This window comes from Salvelinus namaycush, chromosome 10, assembly GCF_016432855.1.
Source record: "Salvelinus namaycush isolate Seneca chromosome 10, SaNama_1.0, whole genome shotgun sequence".
Lineage (NCBI taxonomy): Eukaryota > Metazoa > Chordata > Actinopteri > Salmoniformes > Salmonidae > Salvelinus > Salvelinus namaycush.
The window spans coordinates 8315378-8335000 of NC_052316.1; the positions used below are offsets into that span (position 1 = coordinate 8315378).

At 45.2% G+C, this 19623-nt stretch overlaps 1 protein-coding gene across 1 annotated transcript; it reads right to left on the reverse strand.

Annotated features, from left to right (window-relative positions):
- Positions 1 to 64: 64 nt before the first annotated feature.
- Positions 65 to 9209, reverse strand: LOC120055142 (zinc finger protein GLIS1-like). The gene is made up of 4 exons (XM_039003067.1): positions 9118 to 9209; positions 2816 to 2964; positions 1262 to 1420; positions 65 to 955 (listed from the first exon to the last, which is right to left on the reverse strand). The coding sequence occupies exons 1-4, from the start codon at positions 9207 to 9209 to the stop codon at positions 819 to 821; spliced, it is 537 nt and encodes a 178-aa protein (XP_038858995.1). The 3' UTR covers positions 65 to 818.
- Between the last annotated feature and the right edge of the window lie 10414 nt (positions 9210 to 19623).

The following is a 19623-nucleotide window of genomic DNA, read 5'->3' on the forward strand; positions in this document are numbered from 1 at the left end:
ACCCTGCACCTGCGATAGTTCCATGGATGTGCATACCACCGTAAGAAAAGAGTCACCATTTGTATTATTGTAATAGTATTTATTTCTTAAACTTGGGAATAACAAACATTCAGAAGATCGCTTTAAACAAACTGTACATTTATACACATGATAAAGTAGATTTGACTGTGTTCCAGAATATTTCACGAATGACCATCCACCACCATTTACCATCCAGAAATATCTTAAGACAATTCAAACAAATAAACAAACACAAAAAAAACAAATAAAGGAATGCAAACAATACATTTTTTTTTCCACTGTTAAAAACACGGCAAAATGATATATATTTGTCTACATTTCAGTTCTTAGTAGATTGAATGATGTAGAGACAGAAGGAGAGAGAAAGAGGGAGTTCTGGAATAGGTCATGTTGAAATGTGTCCATTTGGATGCGTCTGAGTCCATGTGGTATCTGTTCAGGCAGAACTGTAGGGAGCTCTGTCGTACTACAGAGTTACGACAGTTCTTTCAGAGCAGTAGAAAAAGTTACAAAGGATGGCCATTGACCAGCGGAACCATGGAATAACTTATTATACTAGTATCTCAATACTCTAAAATGGCCTTTCCTAGTCCCCCTTCCCTTCATCCACCCTGATCTAACAAAAAAAGCAACACAGAGGTCTGGAAGCTTCCGATTGGCTTGCTTTCACTCAGCTTGTTTCCTCTAGATCAGTACAAACTCGAACGGAGACCAAGGAAAGGCTACCACTTCAGACTATTGAAATGCATATTCCATGAGAGGCCAGTATAGCGGTACATAGGGCAGCAACCGGTCCTCTATGTCTCTGTGTAGACAGAGGACATCTGGCTCAGGCTGCGGTCGAAGCTGTTCACCTGGAAGAAGATGCTCTCCTCTGGGCTGGAGGAGAACTGGCACCCCCCTGTCCCCTGGAGGTCCTGGGCCAAGCTGAAGCCTGAGGGAGGAGAAGTCACGACTCCTTAGACACAAGCTTTGATGCTACGCTTAGGTGTGTGTGTGCATGTGGTTAATCTAACCCGACATCAAGATATCTTCAAATTCTGTCTTTAAATTGCTTTATCACACAGGCACATACAAGATACTGCTTGTTTAGGAAGTGAAGAAGTAGGCAAAAAGACAGAATAAACACTCAATTGCATAAAAAGGGGTGAGATGGAGAATAATGACAGGGAAGCACATAAAATGTCAGAGGAGGAGGATGAAAGGGAGGAAGTGCAGGTGATATATCCTAGAGTCTCACCTGCCGCAGAGCCACCGCTGGTGCTGGACATGTGGAAGCCGTTGTGTTGGTGGGAATTGTAGCCATGTGAGTCCGCTGGTAAGTGAACACCACTCACAGACTGCTCCATTCTGTAGGAGTCTCCAAAATGGAAGCAGCTCTGAAAGCTGCCTTGGTAATCTACGGAGAGAAGGAAGGAGAGAGTGAAGAATTGAAATAGAATTACTAGAATGTGAAAAGCCCTTCACCCCATGGCAATTTAACTGGAACACTTATGGATACACTAAATATGGCTGCTAGACCCAAAGACTTGAATGGGAATGCCTTTTTTAGTCAATCTATCTCTATTTATTCATTTGATTGATTTATTTAACCTTTATTTAACTATGCAAGTCAGTTTAGAACAAATTCTTATTTACAATGACGGCCTACCAAAAGGCAAAAGGCCTCCTGCGGGGGCGGGAGATTAAAAATAAAAATAAATGAAATAAAAATATAGGACAAAACACACATCAGCACAAGAGAGACAACACAACACTACATAAAGAGAGACCTAAGACAACAACATAGCATGGCAGCATCACATGAAAACACACCACGGTAGCAACCCAACATGACAACAACATGTTAGCAGCGCAACATGGCAGCAGCACAAAACAGGGTACAAACATTATTGGGCTCAGACAACAGCACAAAGGGCAAGAAGGTAGAGACAACAATACATCACGCAAAGCAGCCACAACTGTAAGTAAGAGTGAGGTAAAGAGAGGGGGAGAAAAGGAAATAAAAGTGTATGAAAGGGGCATTTCTTGTGACCATACAATACGGTATGTTAAGGAGTGATTATTATGTTTGCAAAGTGATTCCATATACTGTGTGGCTTCGAGTTATTATAACGCTACATTTGTGTTAGCGCGCTAACTCTTCCAGTTCCTCAGTGGTAGCGTTTGTCAATTGTACCCTTCTCTTTTTCTACTCAAGTAATGATAATGTGAAAGCAGCCCATTTCTGGAGCGCTTTACGCAACTCCCCGACCACAGCGTGGTTTGAGAGACGTCCATGCGTAGATCTTTAACAGGGAAAGCTGTGTTTAAGGCATTAGGGAGCGGGTCTGGAGTGACAGCTAACTAGAGCAGCCTTGGTGGAGCTCTGAGAGAGAGAGACAGCTGACTACAGAAGGCAGCGTTTTGTTGGCTAATTCAGAGCAGAGGAGGCTTCCGCCTGTGGTTTCGCCTGCTCTGTCTCTCTGACAGCAATCTTCTCTCTCTGCGCAACGCTAAACGCTCTGACAGACCTACGGGCCGCGTCCCAATTCTACGACACTGCTTCCTCTACTTGTGTCCTTTCATGTTTATATGGTGGTAAAGTGCGAGGCCTATTCCATGGAATGGAATGTTTTAAAAGGTGCCGTTAGAAATGTATTGCGTAGAACTGCTTGCATGATCTATTCTACATGACAGAAAGTTGAGTCTGTAGCGTAAAACACATTTTAATCTTTAACCAATGCTCTGAGGCTTCCAGCCCACTAAATAGTCCAGTTGGGTTGAAATTGACTCTGGTCAGGGCTGATCTTACCGTCACTGGCAGCCTGGTGGTGGTAATGAGAGTAGGGCTTGTGGTGGGGGTGGATGTGCTGTTGCTGCTGCTGCTGCTGCTGCTGCTGCTTCTCCAGGGGAGGAGTGCCTGTACCCTTCATCCCTGGGGAGAGGAGAGGACCCGGCACCCTGCAGGAGAGCGAGAGCGAGAGTGAGAGACAGAATTCATTGTCTAATTTCCAAATATTTGTGCATAATCAGATGCTCAAGCGCATCAAGACAATGATTTCCCGTGTACACTCTAACAACTGGGGTTAACGTATGATTCTTTGAATCAAACGTCTCACTTCATCAAAGTGCTACGTACTCAGCAACACGTGATCTAACCGACACACTGGGGCAGTTAAAGAGTCCTGAACACCCCTCTGAAGAACACATGTTGTACTGTATGTACTGTAGTCAGTAAATGGAAACTTCCTCCACCTATCACATGTTACGATCTAAAGTCAACAAACACGAGAGCGTGCATTCGACTGAAACCAAGCTCCCCGTTTCCTTTAACTCCTTGCCTTGTGGCCTGGGAGGAGAAAGCCTATTCGTGTTTACTTTCTCCAATATTTTAGAGATGGCATATGAGCATGACATGTTTGTGACAGAACGGCTCGGGGCGGGCAAGCAACGACCAATGCTTCCTCGTAGGCTTTCTGGATTGTGATGAAGTAAATAAAGCGTTGTCCGTGGTGGTATTAGACACAGATGTGTGCAAGCAAATGGTTAGAAACGTTAAGCAGAATAGCGCCAACTAGACGGGACTGTGCCAAATACCCGAAAGATCTGTGGAGTGTATTTCCCACGTTCTTCAGTTCACACTTCAAAGGGTCACACTTTGCGTTGAGTGCACCGCATTTCACAGAGGAAGGAAAACAACAACAAGGGGATGAATTGCTTTTTAAAATAGAGTTATAACTACCAGATGGGAACTTGTTCCAGCCATTTGAATTCGAAACATGGTTGTGCTGTTAGTACGTTGGAAAAACCTGCAATCAACGTGAAAGAAGTCATGGAACGCAGTGGGTTTTTGGTGAACTTCTATTGCATTCAAGCGTTATGACAGCAGATTGTCAAAAGGATACCATATGCTCTTACATAAATACTGTCCCAGGAACCTTACAGAAATACTGTCACAGAAAGCATCAATTGGATGTCATCCATTCAGTTCTTCTACCTATTCAGAAAGCTGCACTCTCTCCACTTTTTAATCTAACCTCTTCTTGTTGTGTCCAGTCATTTACATTTCCAACAACAGGAAATGTCAGATTATTTTTTTGTAGCATTCTACAATATACAGTTGAAGTCGGAAGTTTACATACACCTTAGCCAAATATATTTAAACTCGGTTTTTCACAATTCCTGACATTTAATCCGAGTACAAATCCCTGTTTTAGGTCAGTTAGGATCACCACTTTATTTTAAGAATGTGAAATGTCAAAATAATAGTAGAGAGAATGATTTATTTCAGCTTTTATTTCTTTCATCACATTCCCAGTGGGTCAGAAGTTTACATACACTCAATTAGTATTTGGTATTTGGTTAACTTGGGTCAAACGTTTCGGGTAGCCTTCCACAACCTTCCCACAATAAGTTAGGAGGAATGGGCCAAATTCACCCAACAGAGCTGGTGTAACTGAGTCAGGTTTGTAGGCCTCCTTGCTCACACACACTTTTTCAGTTCTGCCCACACATTTTCTATGGGATTGAGGTCAGGGCTTTGTGATGGCCACTCCAATACCTTGACTTTGTTGTACTTAAACCATTTTGCCACATTTTTGGAAGTATGCTTGGGGTCATTGTCCATTTGGAAGACCCATTTGCGACCAAGCTTTAACTTCCTGACTGATGTCTTGAGATGTTGCTTCAATATATCCACATAATTTTCCTGCCTCATGATGCCATCTATTTTGTGAAGTGCACCAGTCCCTCCTGCAGCAAAGCACCCCCACAACATGATGCTGCCACCCCGTGCTTCACGGTTGGGATGGTGTTCTTCGGCTTGCAAGGCCTTTTTCCTCCAAACATAATGATGGTCATTATGGCCAAACAGTTCTGTTTTTGTTTCATCAGACCAGAGGACATTTCTCCAAAAAGTACGATCTTTGTCCCCATGTGCAGTTGCAAACCGTAGTCTGGCTTTTTTATGGCGGTTTTGGAGCAGTGGCTTCTTCCATGCTGAGCGGCCTTTCAGGTTATGTCGATATAGGACTCGTTTTACTGTGGATATAGATACTTTTGTACCTCTTTCCTCCAGCATCTTCACAAGGTCCTTTGCTGTTGTTCTGGGATTGATTTGCACTTTTCGCACAAAGTACGTTCATCTCTAGGAGACAGAACGAGTCTCCTTCCTGAGCGGTATGACGGCTGCGTGGTCCCATGGTGTTTATACTTGCGTACTATTGTTTGTACAGATGAACGTGGTACCTTCAGGTGTTTGGAAATTGCTCCCAAGGACGAACCAGACTTGTGGAGGTCTACAATTTTTTTTTCTGAGGTCTTGGCTGATTTCTTTTGATTGTCCCATGATGTCAAGCAGAGGCACTGAGTTTGAAGGTAGGCCTTGAAATGCATCAACAGGTACACCTTCAATTGACTCAAATTATGTCAATTAGCCTATCAGAAGCTTCTAAAGCCATGACATCATTTTCTGGAATTTTTCAAGCTGTTTAAAGGCACAGTCAACTTAGTGTATGTAAACCTCTGACCCACTGGAATTGTGATACAGTGAATTATAAGTGAAATAATCTGTCTGTAAACAATTGTTGGAAAAATTACTTCTGTCATGCACAAAGTAGATGTCCTAACCGACTTGCCAAAACTATAGTATGTTAACAAGAAATTTGTGGAGTGGTTGAAAAACGAGTTTCAATGACGCCAACCTAAGTGTATGTAAACCTCCGATATCAACTGTACAAAACCCAGTAGGCCCTTGTCAGTATTAAAGGAGATCTGGGTGATACATTTAAGATGTCTTCTGAGTGCATTTCAACCCCCCCAAATAATCATGCATATTTCTTGAAGATTTATTAGAAAAATAATTGTACTTAGTCCATTTGCAGAAACGAATATCCCATTTCTGCTCTGCTCCTAGCACCTAACTTTTAACAAATCAGATATCCAGACCAGTAAGACACAAATCTCCATAAAGAGGCCCAATCTCCTCACAAATATTCAACAGCCACTTAGTACCCTTTTCCAGTTGCGTTTCAAGAACGCCAACACATAAACTGTTGCTGTGTTACTATGTGCCGTGGATGGATGCATATGGTTTGCAGTACGGGCTCTGTGAATGTGATGACAGAGAGTTGCCGGAGGCAGTGGAGCCCTCAGATGACTGCTCACCTCTAACGCCAGGATGACATAGCTCGAACTGTGTGAGAGAGCTAGGTCAGTACCACCCAGTGCTACCACCTGGCACAGCCTTTCTTCACCCCACAGGAACAGATTATGTTTCAGGCACAGCCAGGGCTCCCTTGAAAAATAGATTCTTATCTCAATGGGCATCACCTGGTTAAATAAAGGATACATACGTGAATAAATAAGGCGAATAAAAGAAAGCCGTGTTAGAGATAGGTATTTAGACTGTGTCCAATATAGACCTTTCTATTTGAAACCTCACCATGCACGAACCACGGACTCAGGCGCCTCCTCTTACGCTACCACGTATCCTAAAGCAAACGCTCTCTGTCGCTCTCCTGCCTCTTGAGCTTGGAGAGCCACACGCCTTTCCACTGAACACACACGGAACCATTTGAACCAGCGCAGTGTCGAACCAACGTCTTCTCCCTGCCTAGCGTTAGCATTGGAGCATTAGAACGCTTGCTAGCGGCGAGCGCGGCTAATCCGTCCATTGGCACGGGCCCAGTGCCGCGGCCATGTGTTTCTGCGGAGAGCGGCGCTCCCCCGGGAGCTGCTGTCAGCACAAACTCAGGAAACAGTTGTACTGTTCATATTTTTACAAGCAGCCTCTCTGTGCAGCTAAAGTGAATCATACGCTAATCACTGCCAGCTGCCTCACGCTCAGGCTCAAGGAATGAGGGGAATCTTTCATATGCTGCGCCGAGTATAAATCTCTCCCCTGGTATTCACCTTCCCTGATAATCCTCCATCCTCCTTCTCCTCCTCCTCCTGTCATTACTGCCTTTTTCCAACCGGCTGTGAAGGAGTCGTTTAACCCCTGACCCCTGAAAGATTCACATAGAAGCTATTAACAGATAGGCTATTGGCTATTGGTGGGGATCAGGGGCGGGATGACGAGGGCTGGGGTTAGATGTTGGGGTGAGGGTTTCAGATTGACGGGGTGAGTGTAAAAGAACTGAGGGCCAAGTGTTTGAGGGACCTCACTGCTCGGAGCATTCAGCCAGATAAGCTTTGACTCAGATTACTGGCAATAGTACATAGAGGATAGGATAGTAGGATAGACTATGGCTCAGCGACTGTGACTCAATTTACCTGATTTAGTGAATATGACCCAGTTAACCTAACGTATACTACTGAGTGAATATGACTAAGGTAATACGTCAAAGTGAACATGATGATGCAATCTCTATTGCACTCCACACTGCCCTTTCCCACCTGGACAAAGGGAACACCTACGTGAGAATGCTATTCATTGACTACAGCTCAGCGTTCAACACCATAGTGCCCTCAAAGCTCATCACTAAGCTAAGGATCCTGGGACTAAACACCTCCCTCTGCAACTGGATCCTGGACTTCCTGACGGGCCGCCCCCAGGTGGTGAGGGTAGGTAGCAACATATCTGCCACGCTGATCCTCAACACTGTAGGCCCTCAGGGGTGCGTGCTCAGTCCCCTCATGTGCTCCCTGTTCACCCACGACTGCATGGCCAGGCACGACTCCAACACCATCATTAAGTTTGCAGACGACACAATAGTGGTAGGCCTGATCACCGAAAACGATGAGACAGCCTATAGGGAGGAGGTCAGAGACCTGGCTGGGTGGTGCCAGAATAACAACCTATCCCTCAACGTAACCAAGACAAAGGAGATGATTGGGGACTACAGTAAAAGGAGGACTGAGCACGCCCCCATTCTCATCGACAGGGCTGTAGTGGAGCAGGTTGAGAGCTTCAAGTTCCTTGGTGTCCACATCACCAACAAACTAGAATGGTTCAAGCACACCAAGACAGTCGTGAAGAGGGCACGACAAAACCTATTCCCCTTCAGGAGACTGAAAAGATTTGGCATGGGTCCTCAGATCCTCAAAAGGTTCTACAGCTGCACCATCGAGAGCATCCTGACTGGTTGCATCCCTTCCTGGTACGGCAACTGCTCTGCCTCTGACCGTAAGGCACTACAGATGGTAGTGCATACGGCCCAGTACATCACTGGGGCTAAGCTGCCTGCCATCCAGGACCTCTACACCAGGCGGTGTCAGAGGAAGGCCCTAAAAATTGTCAAAGACCCCAGCCACCCCACTCATAGACCGTTCTCTCTGCTACCGCATGGCAAGCGGTACCAGAGTACCAAGTCTAGGACAAAAAGCTTCTCAACAGCTTTTACCCCCAAGCCATAAGACTCCTGATCAAATGGCTACCCGGGCTATTTGCATTGTGCCCCCCCCCCCCCCACCAACCCCTCTTTTACGCTGCTGCTACTCTCTGTTTATCATCTATGCATAGTGACTTTATCTATACCTACATGTACATATTACCTCAATTAGCCCGACTAACCGCACATTGACTCTGTACCGGTACCCCCCTTTACTTATCTATTGTTTACCTAATACCTATTTTTTTCTTAGAAATGGCACTGTTGGATAGGACTTTTAAGTAAGCATTTCACTGTAAAGTCTACACCTGTTGTATTCGGGTCACGTGACAAATAAACTTTGATTTGATTCCGGGAATACGATTTGATTCAGTAGACATAGAGTGAGGCCCCGCAATAAACTTGGCTTCAAGAACTTCTACGACAGAGCAAACGGATCAGGACTATGCATTCCCACCTGGACACTATAACATCACCCTGGGGCTAAAAACAATCCAGTCAAAATGATTCACATTCCTACAACACACGCAGGTATGTAAGGAGGACATGGACGTTATCAGCACTGGACTATCTGTCAGGTTGTATAAAATCTATAACAAGCAAAAAATACAATTGGCAGTGACGCAATCCTTCGCTGTTCTAGGATCTGTCCTCTAAGGCTTGGTTCTGTCTACAGGGTTGAGGGCGATGGAAAGATGGGAAGAAAGACGGAAAAGAGATGGATGCTCAGGATGAAGATTCATGAAGAAAGTTGCTCTGCTCCTCGTTCGTCTTCCTTCACCTGCCCTTCCTGTCCCACTGGGGACCATGGATCAGATCCCCTTCCGTCCCCACTCGGCGGCCCACCATTAAGCCCCTCTGATGGATGGGCATGGGCGCGGGACGCTGGGAACGCGCCTGGTTCTGGTTAGCGCGCTAAAGCCACGCGTGAGAGACGGGCCGCGCTGAGCTAAGCAAACCCTACGGCCCAAGACGAAGCAGTCAATGAGCTTTTCCTGGGACGATAAAAGCTCTCTGTTAGTTTTAGTGAGATAACCTCTGAAAACACTGGAGGAAACACTGAAACACTACATACATCCCTGGTGAAGGGATTTTGACTTTGAATTGTCTGAATTGTTCTTTGAATCAGCCATTTAGCAAAGGCAGTTAAAAACCACGACTAGTCCTACTACTACCACGTCCAGAAACGTATATATGACTCCGGCCTGTCTGTTGAATTAATGACTATGATGGAATGTTTTTGTTTGACTTGGGAGATTGATACTCTGTGCAGATGATTTAGGGGTGATAATGAATGGAGGGAGGGATGGATGGATTGATGGCATTGAGTTACTCGCTGACTATGAATGACTGTCTCCCTTCAGAACCGTATCTTGTAATGCTGTCTCTGCAGCCACTCTAATTCAATTAGATTGTGTCAATCACAGTTCCTTGTACTCCACAAGGTATCAAACCATGTCAAACTAATATTTGCCGAGGGGCTCTAATATCAATACACGGGGAAAATTCTGTCTGCCCTGCCCCTGTAATTATAGAACGGCATATGGTAAAGAGACACTGAATAACAACCTTTACCACCCATCGTCGCTTACAAGCCCCTCACCAACTGTAGAATGGCCGTGTCTGTGAGAGAAGCCCCGAGTGTCTCTAGCTCCTGCTCCGAGCTCCATATGCATGCCACGGATCACAGAAATCATATTTTAACTGGCATATTTTAATATCAGCTTCAGAAAAATGACACTGATATTTACAAAGTCAAATTTGTCTAAATGGCCCATTTGAGCCAGAGTAAACACATTTAACTATGAGGTCAGAAGCTGCCGCAGCACTAGAGTCAGGTTAGTTAGATAATTTTGTCAAAATGTTGAATGTCCTGCTAAACCGTTTGGGAAAAACAAGTGCTGCACGGCTATTGACTTTGGCAGCGGCCTGTATACTCAAGACTTTAAACATGTAAATCAAATGCTCAATCTTCAGGCAAATGTGAGTAGACGTTTCATACCAAGCTTGTTGTAGGTCCTGGCACAGCTCTCTCTCTCTCTCTCTCAGATGGCCAGATAAATCGGTACAGTTACTGTATGTATGTGTATAGTACATGCATTTTTGGTCAGGTATCGCAATTTGATAAACTTGATGAAATCCACAAATTGCTGCAATTCTCGCAATGAAACGCTGTCATCGCATCACAGTCATACAAGTAGGAGCATTGGGTGGGCAAAGAGACAGGCGTGGACAAGAACAATCACCTAGGCACTTGATCTTCATTTGTATGGAAACTTAGGAAGATTTCTCCACTCACATCATCCACTCACATACTCACATATACTTCAGATGGTCCTCATCAACCTTACTGAAAACACTGACCCCTGACTCACTTCCAATATCTCATCATGTTGGTGTGTGTGTGTGTGTGTGTGTGTGTGTGTGTGTGTGTGTGTGTGTGTGTGTGTGTGTGTGTGTGTGTGTGTGTGTGTGTGTGTGTGTGTGTGTGTGTGTGTACAGTTGAAGTCGGAAGTTTACATACACCTTCGTTAAATACATTTCAAATCAGTTTTTCACAATTCCTGACATTTACTCCTAATAAAAATGCCCTGTCTTAGGTCAGTTAGGATCACCACTTTACTTTAAGAATGTGAAATGTCAGAATAATAGTGGAGAGAATGATTTATTTCAGCTTTTATTTCTTTCATCACATTCCCAGTGGGTCAGAAGTTTACATACACTCAATTAGTATTTGGTAGCATTGCCTTTAAATTTGTTTAACTTGGGTCAAACGTTTCGGGTAGCCTTCCACAACCTTCCCACAATAGGTTGGGTGAATTTTGGCCCATTCCTCCTGACAGAGCTGTTGTAACTGAGTCAGGTTTGTAGACCTCCTTGCTCGCACACGCTTTTTCAGTTCTGCCCACACATTTTCTATAGGATTGAGGTAAGGGCTTTGTGATGGCCACTCCAATACCTTGCCTTGGTTGTCCTTAAGCCATTTTGCCACAACTTTGGAAGTGTGCTTGGGGTCATTGTTCATTTTGAAGACCCATTTGCAACCAAGCTTTAACTTCCTGACTGATGTCTTGAGATGTTGCTTCAATATATCCACATAATTTCCCCCCCTCATGATGCCATCTGTTTTGTGAAGTGCACCAGCCCCTCCTGCAGCAAAGCACCCCCACAACATGATGCTGCCACCCCCGTGCTTCATGGTTGGGATGGTGTTCTTTGGGTTGCAAGCACCCCCCTTTTTCCTCCAAACATAACGATGGTCATTATGGCCAAACAGTTCTGTTTTTGTTTCATCAGACCAGAGGACATTCTTCAAAAAGTACGATCTTTGTCCCCATGTGCAGTTGCAAACCGTAGTCTGGCTTTTTTTTATGGCGGTTTTGGAGCAGTGGCTTCTTCCTTGCTGAGCGGCCTTTCAGGTTATGTCGATATAGGACTCGTTTTACTGTGGATATAGATACTTTTGTACCTCTTTCCTCCAGCATCTTCACAAGGTCCTTTGTTCTGGGATTGACTTGCAATTTTCGCACCAAAGTACGTTCATCTCTAGAAGACAGAACGAGTCTCCTTCCTGAGCGGTATGACGGCTGCGTGGTCCCATGGTGTTTATACTTGCGTACTATTGTTTGTACAGATGAATGTGGTACCTTCAGGCGTTTGGAAATTGCTCCCAAGGATAAACCAGACTTGTGGAGGTCTACAATTTTTTTCTGAGGTCTTGGCTGATTTCTTGTGATTGTCCCATGATGTCAAGCAAAGGGGCACTGAGTTTGAAGGTAGGCCTTGAAATACATCCACAGGTACACCTCCAATTTACTCAAATGATGTCAATTAGCCTACCAGGAGCTTCTAAAGCCATGACATCATTTTCTGGAATTTTCTAAGATGTTTAAAGGCACAGTGTATGTAAACTTCTGACCTAGTGTATGTAAACTTAGTGTATGTAAACTTCACTGTCATACAGTGAATTATAAGTGAAATAATCTGTCTGTAAACAATTGTTGGAAAAATGACTTGTGTCATGCACAAAGTAGACGTCCTAAATGACTTGCCAAAACTATAGTTTGTTAAATTTGTGGAGTGGTTGAAAAACGAGTTTTAATGACTCCAACCTAAGTGTATGTAAACTTCAACTGTATGCGTGTGTTGTCTAACTGGTGTTACAATATCCTAACAACACACTTTGCATATCTCTCCCAGTGGCAGTAATTGTGTGTGTATGTAGTACTACTTACCAAGGAATCCTGAAACCACATTATAATTATACAGAGTTCTATTCCTGCTGTTTTAATGTTTGACAAAACACAGCACCTTCCAGAAAGGGCTTGGCCTAACAACAACAGCACGCAAGCACGCACGCACACACACACACACACACAAACACACACACACCATGCTTATGTAAAACTCTTCTTTTGTTACACTTTTTTGCAATGCTTGATTGTATCTCCCCATTGCCTCCAAATGTTTTTTAACGGTGAAACGTTTTTTCACTTTCTCTCCCTCTGGTTGTTTTGTACAGTACACACAGTGCCTCCTGACAACACGTTGGCTTTGTTACTGTGCTCTGCTGGATCTCCGGGGAAATCATAGACATTAATAGGAAACATGCTGAGAGAGAGAGAGAGAGAGAGAGAGAGAGAGAGAGAGAGAGAGAGAGAGAGAGAGAGAGAGAGAGAGAGAGAGAGAGAGAGAGAGAGAGAGAGAGAGAGAGAGAGAGAGAGAGAGAGAGAGAGAGAGAGAGAGAGAGAGAGAGAGAGAGAGAGAGAGAGAGAGAGAGAGAGAGAGAGAGAGAGAGAGAGAGAGAGAGAGAGAGAGAGAGAGAGAGAGAGAGAGAGAGAGAGAGAGAGAGAGAGAGAGAGAGAGAGAGTTTGAGTTTTAAATATTCTTTATTGGGTCTGGGAGCCCACCACACAATAAATACTCATACAAAACCACAGTTACACATCAATTAAAAACACAACTCCAACTCCTCCTCCACAGTAACTAAACACAACAGCCTCTGAATACCCCATATACTCAAAAACAGATCAATATTGTTGATAAGTTTATAATAGGCAAACTCAACCCTTAGTCTCGCTGCCACCATTCCCTCCAGCATTCCCACCACATCCACAGACCCTTGTCCCCGAATACTGTTCTTTCGGGTCTTCCATATCGCTAATTTTGCTGCCCCTAACACAAAATTAAGCAACACAATGACACCCTTTTGACTGAACCTGTACTTTGGCCCAAATATATACAGTTGGGAGGAGAAAACCTCTCCCAACGTTGAGAACCAGTCAGTGATCAGGTCAATCATCCCGACCAACCTGGGACACAGTAAAAACAGGTGTGCCAGAGTTTCAGACTCTGCACAGAATGGACACCCTTCCCCAACAGTAGGGTCCAGGTGTACCAGATGCATGTTGGTGGCTATAGCTCCATGTATGATCCTCCATTGGAGGTCAGCTGTCCTCTTATCAATCGGCAGTTTGTATAATGATCGCCAACAGCCTTTTGGGGAAGCACCTGGACCAAGCACACCCGCCCACCTCGTCGATTTTACCCCTTCCAGGGAAGAGGCATGGGACACCTTTACACATATTCTGTACATGGCCTTCTTTCCCACCTCCTTGAAATCCCCCAGCTCCGGGGTATCGAAGGAAAGCAGCATCCCCACGTCCTCCTCAAATGCCCCCACCGCAGCACTAACAATCAGTGCAGGGAACACATAATCCAGACCCTCCTTCCACCGATCAGAATTGGAAATGTCAGTCACATACTGACGATGAAGAACTGGCAAGGAGTCACAGACCTCAGCGACGACCTTCCTCAGTAGGCGAGATGATCGGATCCCCGCTCTTTCTCCCAGCTCCTCCAACGATCTGCTCCTGCTCTGCATCAGATGACCCAGCTTGGTGCACCCGACACCTAACAGGCATGAACGCAGGCTGGCTGAACCCAGAGCACTGGACTGGATGGCAGTGTTATAAAAAAGAGGCTCTTCAAAAAGCCACATCCCTGGTAGCGTGCCGGCCTTACGGGACTTGACCAGAACCCTCCAAGCCTGCATAACAGACTCATAGAATGGAGTCAGGCCATTCAACTCACCCCCCTCCAGCTTTAAGAGGAAAAGGTGCTTGTCTAAGCCCAAACAGCCTGCTCTCCTCATCAATGCGTAGGCTGTGTCGACCCAGCTAGAACCGTCACTGTACAACAGTCTCTGGGCTGCTTGAAGCCGGAAAGCCATGATCCTAGAGGAAATGTCCACCAGGCCTTGCCCCCCCTCGTGCAGTGGCAGGTACAAAGCTGCAGCTTTGATCCAGTGTTGTCCAGACCAGAAGAAATTGACAAGGGTCCTCTGAAGCTCTTGTATCAGACCCTTTGGTGGCTGCAAAATCATTAGTCTGTGCCACAGGGTAGAGGCAGCAAGATTATTAATTACCAATACCCTTCCCCTATAAGACAACTGGGGTAGCACCCATTTCCATCTTGACAGTCTGGCACACACTTTCTCCACTACACCCTCCCAGTTCTTTTTCTGAAAGACATCAGAGCCTAGAAAAACACCCAATGTCTTCATCCCATCTCTGCCCCACTGAAGCCCCCCTGGTAACCGTGGAGCGGACCCTATCTGAAGCTGACCTGCCCACAGCGCTTCACTCTTTCCCCAATTGACTCTAGCTGAGGAGGCACCCTCATACACCATTAAAGCGTCTGAGAGAACCTTAACATCCTCAGCCCCTGTAATAAAAACTGTCACATCATCTGCATACGCAGACAGTGCTATCGTGGGACCCTTCATTACACCTGGCACAGAGAAACCAGTAAGCTTCGCTCTTAAAAAACAAAGCATTGGTTCAATCGCCAGACTATATAACTGCCCTGAAATTGGGCATCCCTGCCTGATACCCCTTTGGACAGGGATGGGGCAACTCAAACCACCCCCCACCTTCACCATACACGAGGCCCCAGCATACAGTAAATTCATCCAAGACAAAAAAACATCCCCAAACCCAAAGGCTTTCATCGTTTTGAACAAATACTGGTGATCCACTCGGTCAAAAGCCTTCTCCTGATCCAAAGAAAGTAAACCCACATTTACATCAGACAGTTTACAAATGTCTAGAACATCTCTTATCAGAAACAAGTTGTCAACAATTGAGCGATCAGGTACACAGTAGGACTGGTCCTTGTGGACCAACAATCCCAGATACTCTTTCAACCTGTTTGAGAGACATTTTGAAACTATTTTATATTCTGCACACAGCAAAGCAACAGGTCTCCAATTTTTTATGAGAGCCAAATCCCCCTTTTTTGGCAACAGTGAAAGCACCGCACGTTGACAGGATACAGGAAGAGAACCCTCATGAAAAGATTCACACACCACTTCATAAAAATCCTCCCCAATAGACCCCCAAAAGTGCTTATAGAACTCAGATGGTAAACCATCAATGCCAGGGGCTCGGCCTGTTGAGAGCTGCATAACTGCTGTGGACAGCTCTTGCAGTGTAATGTCAGAGTCCAATGCGACTCTCTGTTCAGGTCCCAATTTAGGAAGACCATGTAACAACTGTTCAGTACACAGAGAGTCACAATCCTCCGCCTTATAGAGGGCAGAGTAGAAATCCACGGCATGTTGACGCATTTCACTGTCATCCGTGGTCACCTTCCCATCAGGGAGACGAAGGCAGACCATCTGTTTACGTTGTAATTTCGACTGTCCAAGGTTTAAAAAAAAGGCACTAGGAGCATCCATATCCTTGAGGGAAGCGAAACGAGACCTAATCAAGGCACCTTTCACTCTTTCATGCAGAAACGACCTCAGTTCATGTCTCTTGTCCTGTAAGTTCATGACTAGTCCAGGGTCATTCTGAGTGAGTAGCTTCAATTCAATTGATTTGATGTCCTGTTCAAGGGCATTGATAGTCTCTTTAACTTCAATTTGAGACAAAGCAGTATACTGTTGACAAAATACTCGTATTTGGGCCTTCCCAACATCCCACCATTGTCTCAAGGACTCAAAATTCCCTTTTGTAACCCTCCATTTTTCCCAAAACAACAAAAACCTTTCACAAAACTTGACATCATGTAACAATTTAACATTAAAATACCAGTAAGGTGATGACCTTCGTGGACAGGACAAGTGAATATCAACAGTTATAATGTGATGATCAGAGAAACCCACAGGAGTAATGGCACACCTTCCAACCCTACTACAGTATTGATCAGATACGTACAACCTATCTAACCTTGCTGCACTGACACGACCTTCATTCACTTTCAACCATGTGTATTGCCTAACTTTTGCATTCCTTACTCTCCACACATCAGAAAGCTCTAACTCAGTTAGTAAGCCAGACAGGAAAGTGGCTGACCGCAGGTGAGGTTCTTCAGCGTTGCGATCAACAGTAAAATCCACAGTACAGTTCCAGTCCCCCCCTAAAACCATACACCCCTCTTGGTCACACTGTCTTAAGGTTTCTTTTATTTTATCAAACACAACAAGACGCTCTGTACCCTCATTAGGAGCATAAACATTCAAAAAAACAAACAAAAACCCCATAACATCCACCTTGACCAATAAAACCCGACCCTTGACAATCTCTGTTGTAGATATCACAGTCACCCCTAAACCTGAGGAAAACAAGATGGCCACCCCAGCACTGAAATTAGTACCATGACTGAGTATATGCTGCCCCTCCCACCACATTCCCCAGTCAACCTCATTATCCTCATCACTATGTGTCTCCTGTAGGAAAACTACATTAAGCCTTTTCTGTTTTATTTCTTCTAAAACCCAAGCCCTCTTATTCCTGTCCCTTCCCCCATTAATATTGAGAGAGCCCACCCTTAGTACCTCCATGTAGAAAAGAGAAAGGAAAAGCAGAAGATACCACAGAGAAACCAAAGAGAAAAAAGACACCCTATGAAGCATGATCATCATCATTATTTAAATTTTTTCTTATTAACCTGACCACGTTTCCCACCACCTTTTGCTGCTGTAACAGCAGTAACAAATTTCCTCAAGCGAAACCGCTTCTTCTCACTCAACTGGTCTAACCCCACCGTCTTCTGTAACATCACAGCTGACCTCACAAACTTATCAACATCAAAATATTCTGCCAATTTGACAGATTTCCCAAAAGTCTGATCCAGAAACCCATTTACCTCCTCTAGATCATAAATTGAGTCCTCACCAGCTGCTGTCATATCAGAAGAGATATCCATATCCTTCTCCTGATCCTCCTCAGCTGAGGCCACAGACCACTGACTCCCCTCTACCACATCCCTTTCAACACTCCCCACTTGCACCCCATCACTTGTACCAGGCATCTCCTCCACTACCTGGGAGACTAGCCCCACCTGAACCCCATTACCCGTGGTGGGCATCTCCTCCACTACATGAGAGCCCAGCTCCACATGAACCCCCTCCTGTACCCCATTACTCGTAGTGGGCATCTCCTCTACTACCTGGGAGCCTAGCTCCACATGAAACCCCTCCTGTACTCCATTACTCGTAGTGGGCATCTCCTCCACTCCCTTGGAGTCTAGCTCCACATGAACCCCCTCCTGTACTCCATTACTCGTAGTGGGCATCTCCTCCACTACCTGGGAGATTAACTCCATATGAACCCCCTCCTGTGCCCCAGTACTCGTACTGGGCACCTCCTCACCAGTCTGAGGAACTGGCTCTTCAGATCCATCATTACCTTCTACAACAATATTTTTCTGCTGCATAACATCTCCCTCTAATACAAGTTGCAAACTCGTGGCCTCAACACGGATAACTTGTTCCTCGGCAACAGGTGCTTGTGGCTGCTCAACCACTGTCAGCCCACCTCTCCCTACATCAGTGGGCCCAGGCGTTACGGTGACCACCTGCGCCCCTCCCTCTGCCTTCTCCCTTTTCGGGCAAGCATGTCGCTTATGGCCAACATCCCCACACTCAAAACACCGTTGACTACCCGTACTAGCATACGCCATATACATTCTATTGTCATACTTGACTTTAAACGATATCTCTAAAGTCTGCTCCGGTGAGTCCAAAAACATAAACACCTGTCGCCGAAACGACATAACCTGTTTCAACGCCGGGTGTTTGCAACCCAACGGAACAACCTTAATTGAGCTTGCAAACTTCCCAAAGCGCAATAACTCGCGCTCCAATAGCTCATTTGGAATAAACGGTGGTACATTTGAAATCGTTACCCTTGCTGACGGAGAAAAAAGCGGGGTAACTTGAATAAACATTCCCTTAAGAAGTACGCCCTGCTCAACCATACGATCAACAAGGCGCTCTTCCTTAAGAAATACCACCACCGCTTTGTTCATCCGTGACGCATAAGCAACATTATCGTATCCTACCTTCTCTCCTACGGCGACCAGAAACTCCTCCACCGTGACAGTAGCTTCAGTAACACACCTAAAGCCGTGCCGAAGTGACAGGGACGGCATTCCAATTCTGGAAGCCATCCCCGCCAAAATCAAGGTAATTTCGATACGAAAAAACCTAAATACTTAATTCTACCACACAAAAAAAATATATAATAATCTTAATCATGCACAGAAGAAACCAAAGAATGCCACCAAGAAAGAAAAAACCGAAAGAAAGAATTCTGAATATCTAACTCTACACAACACACGCGTTCCTTCGCTCATACAATTCCCAAACACTCCCAGCATGCAAAGAGAGAGAGAGAGAGAGAGAGAGAGAGAGAGACCGAGACCGAGACCGAGACCGAGGCCTAGACCTAGACCTAGACCTAGACCTAGACCTAGACCTAGAGAGAGAAGGAGAGATAGAGAGATAGATAAAGAGAGAGAGAGAGAGAGAGAGAGAGAGAGAGAGAGAGAGAGAGAGAGAGAGAGAGAGAAGGAGACCGAGACCGAGACCTAGAGAGAGAAAGAGAGAGAGAGAGAGAGAGAGAGAGAGAGAGAGAGAGAGAGATATAGATAGATAGATAGATAGAGAGAGAGAGAGAGAAGGAGACCGAGACCAAGAGAGAGAAGGAGAGATAGAGAGATAGATAGAGAGAGAGAGAGAGGAGACCGAGACCAAGAGAGAGAGAGAGAGGAGACCAAGACCAAGAGAGAAAGAAAGAGAGAGAGAGAGGAGACCGAGACCAAGAGAGAGAGGAGACCGAGACCAAGAGAGAAAGAAAGAAAGAAAGAGAGAGAGAGAGAGAGAGAGAGACAGAGAGAGAGGAGACCGAGACCAAGAGAGAGAGAGAGAGAGAAGGAGACCGAGACCTAGAGACAGAAGGAGAGATAGAGAGATAGATAGAGAGAGAGAGAGAGAGAG